This window comes from Stegastes partitus, unplaced genomic scaffold, assembly GCF_000690725.1.
Source record: "Stegastes partitus isolate 25-593 unplaced genomic scaffold, Stegastes_partitus-1.0.2 Scaffold224, whole genome shotgun sequence".
Classification (NCBI taxonomy): Eukaryota; Metazoa; Chordata; class Actinopteri; family Pomacentridae; genus Stegastes; species Stegastes partitus.
In genome coordinates, this window is record NW_007577955.1 from 257,779 (window position 1) to 264,552 (window position 6,774).

At 37.2% G+C, this 6,774-nt stretch overlaps 1 protein-coding gene across 1 annotated transcript in view; it reads right to left on the minus strand.

Moving 5' to 3' along the window:
• The window catches only part of eno2 (enolase 2), a 19,568-nt gene extending 16,377 nt beyond the window's left edge, over nt 1-3,191 (minus strand). Inside the window, exons 1-3 of the mRNA XM_008281136.1 lie at nt 3,107-3,191; nt 1,864-1,959; nt 1,105-1,163 (exon numbers count right to left, since the gene is read on the minus strand). Of these exons, the coding sequence (XP_008279358.1) occupies nt 1,105-1,163; nt 1,864-1,959; nt 3,107-3,191 (240 nt within the window). The remainder of the gene's footprint in view (nt 1-1,104; nt 1,164-1,863; nt 1,960-3,106) is intronic.
• Between the last annotated feature and the right edge of the window lie 3,583 nt (nt 3,192-6,774).

The window sequence follows — 6,774 nt, forward strand, 5'->3', positions numbered from 1 at the left end:
TATTTTAAAAGTGTGTTCTGTGAAATATAACACTAAAACTGTCAGATAAATGTTGTAGAGTAGAAAGTACAATATTTCCCTCTGAAATGTAGTAAATCTCAAAATTACTCTTAAGCAAAGTACGTGAATAAACATTCTTAACCACTTTCCACCACAACCTGAAAGACAACTTGAAAAAAATTGTTCCATTGACATGTCAGTCTCAGGCCTGCTGCAAATTTGCAGAAGATTTGTGAAATCCTATCTTTAAATATAATCACTGACGAATACACAGTCGTCGATAATCCGACACTAAATGTAAAACCTTCTTTTATGTCGGATGGCAAGGCTGTTGGATTGTCAAGACAGAGGTTGAGATACATGGGCTTGATGCTTGAAGGGTCATTTGTTGTTAATATTCATTGTTTATAGTTGTTATAATAACTAGTGTATTGTTAAAACACTACGCATTGCTGGATTTCACGCCTAATTGACCGGTCGATTGTGCCCGGGCCCGTTGGTTGACATCAAAGACAAATTCGTTCAGACAGCAGGCTGAAACGACCCAAATCCGATTTTTTTTCCCCCTATGAAACCTGTATCTGGTCTTTTCATGACAGTCTGAACAACACAGATGCAATTAATGATGAATATCCGAATATGCGGCACGGTCGGGGGGACCACTTCCACCCCAGCAGATACGCTCCACCATTACCATCCATGTTTACTTCCGTAAACACTGAGCATGCTCGTTGCGTGTGACGTCGTTGTGTCCTCTTCTGTGCACGTTTGAGTCGTGTGAAGTTTACACAGCAGATCACGTACAAGTCGCATTTAATTGGAAATGTGAACCAACTCGCAAAAAAATCAGATTCCATAAAAAATCTGAATTGAGCATTAAGTCCTGAACATAGCCAGTCTGTCGGATTAAGTCAGATACACTGTTATCCTTATTTGTGACATGAAGTGTCATGTCAGAGTCGGAATCAAAGGCTGTCGGTAAGTTAAGGCTATTTTTCGTGGGTTCCGTTCGTTTTTCCTAAAAACCTGTCGGACAGCAAGGTTTTCGGATTGTTAAGGGTCAGAATGCCAAGTTGCGACTGTATAATTGCTTTGATGACTTACAGAGGCTATGAGGGCTGGACCCAGAGTGTCATTGATGTGACCAACTGCCTTCAAAACACCTAAAGGAGAGAAAGAAAGAACAGAGATGGACAGAATCAAAAAAATATGCAGCAGCTGTACAGTCTTTAATTCAAGGACCTGGCTAAAAGACAACAATTCTAATTTGCAGATTTAGAAAAACCTTTAAGTTGCAAACAAGCAAAGAAAAGATAGTAGCTAAAAAGCAGTAGCTTTAGCTCGACTTGCTTTCCTAAAATTGTGTCATGACATGTTTTACTACTGATTGTGTTTCGTGTGTCTGAATCAACCCTTTTAGCTTCATTTAGCTCTTTAGTTTGGAACCTTTTGTGACATTTACAACCAAGACTCATCAGTCACATAATATTAATCTGTTTTTCATGTTGTGGCAAAAGTAATGAACCAAAGAGTCATTTGCACCAACACAGATTTTAAATTATTGTATTTCCCGGTGAGTTTGTTTCTCTATTCAGACTTTAAAATGTCTAAAAATGTTTGTTTTCGGACTTCTTTACAGATCATCAAAGCGTCCAGCAAAATCAGCTTTCCCACTCTGATCATGACTTGGATGTTGGCGTCAACGCTGGTAATTGTGGAAAACAAGATATGACATGAGTGTGGCATTAATCAGAGCTTCGTTTCTACGATTCTTTCTGTCTCACTTGTGTTCATAATTACTTCATCCAATGTTAAGTTTCTGTTAAATGTATATCTTCATGCTCAGTTGGTCTGTCTTCATACCTTTGCCCTTGTAGCGGCTCTTGTCTCCATCTCGGAGCTCCAGAGCTTCATAGATTCCTGTGGATGCTCCGCTGGGCACCGCAGCCCTGAACAAACCTAAAACACACAGAGAGAGAAAAAGTTTTAAATGTAATGACCAACAGACAAACCAACATACAGTTCATGCAGACTGTCTTCTTCGATTGTAGTATATTGTTTAATCTTGAACCCCAAAACCAACCAGCAGGTTTTAAAGGCACACTTTCTTTCTTTTTAAAAAAACTGCTAAAATTGCCATTTATTGTCCAGAAACTTAAAAAAAAAATTCCAATGGTCCTTGAATGAATCGTGTTTGATGCGTGGTTCCATCAAGGAAATTAACCAAATCTAAGCTTTAAACTCTGTTTTATCAAAATCACTTGATTGTGTATGTCTCCTTTTAAAATTTGTCAAAAATATACTGTTTGCCCTAACTCTTTTCTGTTAAAAACAAACAATTCTGTGCTCCTCAGTGCAACTGTGATGCCATTAGTGAATCAGCTGCAATCTACAGTCATGTGACAAAAATTCTGGGAGTTTTCAGGTGAACAGCAGGCATGGCTGCAGCAAGGCTCAAAAACAGTAAACAGAGGAGCAAGTTGTGAGCAAGTTGGTGGAAGATACATTCAGCATGGTGAAGCATCTGTTGTTGAGTAGGTGTGCAGAGTAAAGTAGAAACAAGAAATATGGGTGGCATGTGGAGCCAGCATTTGTTGTCCAGTATTGATAACATCTGTGAGCATTTTTCTTTTCAATTTTTGTAAAATAAACACTTTTTTTTTCTTTGTTATTATTTATGGCATTGTAAATTTGTCACATTACAAAGAAGATGCGTTTAGTTGTCTACATGTTGCTATTACTGTGCTGTTTCCATTGAGGTGCAGGACTTTATACTGCAGTGAAAAACGAGTCCACAGTGAGTGAAACTACTGGGAGCCCAGAGGGTCAATAATCCCTTGAATTGCAAACCACCTGTTTCTAATTTTGTATTTTCAACACGTTTTTTCTTTAGCTGAGAACTGGTTGATGGTTGACGGAGGTCAAATGAAGGTCATTTGATGACAGAAGTAATTTACAGGGACAGCAGAGATACTGTCGGACTGCTGAGTTCTCATATTGCTTTTTGGCAAATTTCTGACATGATGAGTGTGAGCAGGCATCCCGGAGCTGGAGATTATTCCGCTTCCTTCCGCTGATATTTGCTGACAGGCTCACTGGTGGTCACCTTTTTCTGTGCGAAGGTCCACCTCCACAGTGGGATTTCCTCGGGAGTCCAAGATCTCCCTAGCAATGATGCTGACGATTGACATCCTGAGAGGCACAGAGAGGGAAAAGAGGCCAGGATTAACCACCTCACAGTGATATTATGCAGCGAAACTGTGTCAGCTTCGCACTGAAGTTAAAAAAAAAAAAAAAACAGGGAGAGGAAAAGAAATGGAAAGAGAGATCTCATGGGGAAAATATCTATTTTTACACTGAACACACACGCAACAACCTGTCAGGGGAGATGACAAACAACATCAGTGCAGATTCTCAGTGAAAATCAAAGCTCGCCACAGAGGCCTCACGCACATTTACACACAGGAACGCTGCAGCTACTCTGCTGTTTCTGGAAGCAGCACAAATCGTCAGCAAGAGAGACGTTAAATAATGCATCAGTTCATCTCTGCTTTCATCCACATTGGAATCTGCTATGACTCGCTCTGGTTGCAGGATAATATTCTTTAGTTTTCTTATTGTCGATAAAAGCAACGAGGTATCGATCCCGCTGCAAGTGCTGTGAGTTTATCAAATCCTGCTATTCTTCTGCAGCACAGAGTTGCAGTACTGTTGTCCAAAAACTATTAAACCACATCAATGAGCTGCTCCGCTGCACCGGCTGACATGTTCCTTCATTACTACAAACACAAACACACACCTTCCTGCTGCCCCAAATAGTCACTAGAGCACCAAATGTGGATTAATCCACCTCTAGAAATAGTCCCTGACTAATGCCAAATTTCTTACAACTTTAAGAGAAGGTGCATCTTTGCCATGAATCAGGGAAACTCATCTCCTAAGCTGAAAAGCTGGAAATATTCTGTGTCCGTTTTGCTTCACAACATGTTTCTTTTACTTGCCAGATACTTCATAATGTCATACATCATGTCAACATACTGCACCCCTGTTTAGAAGCAAGTGTCTCAAAATTCAATTGTCTTTATTCTCATATTACAAATCATTAAATCAAATTAGTATCAACTTTAATTGGACCTAGCATGTTGTTTTGTTGTCTTATAGTCGCCCCCCAATGTTGACAGTTTTGTCTTTTCAATAAATAAACTGGAAAATGAGTGGATAAAACAATACAAAAAGCATTTTTTTCTATGGCTCTGCAGAAAATAGATGTGATTCTTGCACTGAAACCTTTACGTGCAGGCCGTTATCTGGGCCCAGCACCCATACTGAGCTGTATGTACACGTTGAGATATTTTTTCTGCAAAATTTCGTTGAAATCTTAAGTAAAGAGGTGAAAATTAAACATTTGCTTTGCATTGCTTTGCAATTTCCAAGCGCTTTCATCATTTCAAGTGTTTAAATCACAATCATGTTTGCCTTTTTTTTTTTTTTCAGTGGGCAGGTCTCTCTTTTGTGAATGAAAGAAGAGAAAACTAGAAAAAGGTTTTGACCCTTATGCTGCCTTCACAGTCAGTGCAGGTTTCTGCTGCTGCTGCTGCTGCTGTTTACTGCTGCTGCTTCATCCCAGGAGAGAAAAATCGGAAAATCGTGCAGCACTAATGCAGGAAACATGCACCTCTGGGTGCAGCTCGATGCTTTCAAAAACAGCTCAACCATAAGACCACACATATCTATAAATGTAATGACGCATACCTCCATTTACAAATGACTGACAGTAATATTTATTATAACGTTTGATTTCCTGAAACTGCTATTTTTGGCTGTCACAGCTTGTGATGCTGCAGCGACTTTACTGTTTATACAGCTACTTATTGTAGAACAGTGATGATACTGTCGAGCAAACAATTTACTCAATACTACATCATGTGAAAAATATGTCACTTTATGGATTTTTTTCTTTTTGTTTTACAGATTTTTCCATGTTTTTGAAATGTATTAAAATGTGAAAAAAATAATAACAATTGCAAAACATTAAAAACTTCTAATTAGGAATAACTATAGAATTTTATTTACTTTTTGTTAAAATCAAGCTTAAAACTGTAAATATACTTCTATAATTTCATACAATTTCATATTTTTTCTGCTAGATATGTATATTCTTACACATATCTTATTTTGTTTTTTATTATTGTTATTTATTTTATTATTATTTTCTTTCTATAGTTATTCTACTTTATTGTTATTCTTTTTCTTGCTAATTCCTAGGGCGACACCAACAGCCAGAGCCAAATTCCATTTATGTTGTGTACTTACTTGGCCATTAAAGCTGATTCTGATTCTTATTCTGATACAGTTATCTATTTATCTATCTATCTTATAGGTAATTTCATTTTTTATATATATTAAAAAAACTTGTACATTTTAGCCATTAAAAGATTTAACAAAAACAAACAAAAAAAATACTCTTAATCTCATAAAACTTTGAAAAGAAACTGTCAGTTGTGGAAAATGTATTGTATTTTTATGAGATGACAATTTATTATTATTATTTTGTGTGTGTTTTTTTTAATGCCCAGCTGCTGGAATATGTCAGTTTTTTACAGACATTTCTCCCCCTGAAAGTTTAACAAACCAATTTTCTTTGTGTTAATCAGTTTGAAACTAAAAAGTGGTGTGGACCAGCCCCATTACATATTCATCTAAAGTTATAAGTGGACCAGAGATCAGCTCTTGCTAATAGTAGAAATAAAACACATGTGACAGTAGAGGTCAGGAAGCCACAGGTTTATGCAACAGACCTCCAACCTCTTCTGAGGTTTCCATCTAAAACCTCCTGCTTTCACAGTGCAGTTCATTCTCACTGAAGAAGCCATTTCACTGACACAAGATTTAAAATGTGGTCATCCTCTTTGAATATGCACTTTAAATTTCTATATCACTATAATGTTTTTCTTTTTTTTCTTTTTTAACCAAAACAATTCCAACCTCCAAATGATTAAATTCTCCGTCCTCACTGTTGTTTCACTACCACTATGGCGGTTCTCTATGGGTGTTTCCCCTCTTATTCCTCATTGACATTCCAGGCACACAGCACTGTAACTGCAGTGATATGTCAAAAAGGCCTTCTATACGTCCCTGTCTTTGTACTGTATGAATACTTTATCGATCTGTGAGCTAAATGTGGATCGCTGCTCGCTGGCAGAAACCTGCTACTGAATCTGTCTTTTACAAATGCACTGACAGGAAGATGGAGCATCAGAGAAAACCTGCCTCCACTCCTTCTTTTATTTGCTCTTTAGAGTGCATTGGTCAAAGCAACACTATCTCCATTTGATATAGGTAATACAGCCTACAATTAAGTCTAAGGAGAAATAACACTTTAGAGGTTACAGTGATTTATTGATGATGAATCAACATGATGATGAAGCCCAAAACCTGCCAGCAGGTTTGAAAGGCAAAAAAATATTCCACCATTCATCAGAGCCAGAAACTGTAAAAACTTAAAAAAAATCTTTGGATTTTCAACTTCCAGATAGTTGTTAAATAAATCATCTGTGAATTGCCGTTTGATCAGGAAAAATCACCAAATCCTAGCTTAAAATCATGACATTTCATCAAAATCACTTCGTTCTACATGTCACATTAAAAAGTTTGAATAAAAAAGTAAAACAACAACAACAATTGGTGTGGTTAGATTATGGAGCATTGTTTTAATTTGTTAATTTTCTAATCAGTGGGTTTGAAAAGCACCTTATCTTTTAAAAACCAACAAAT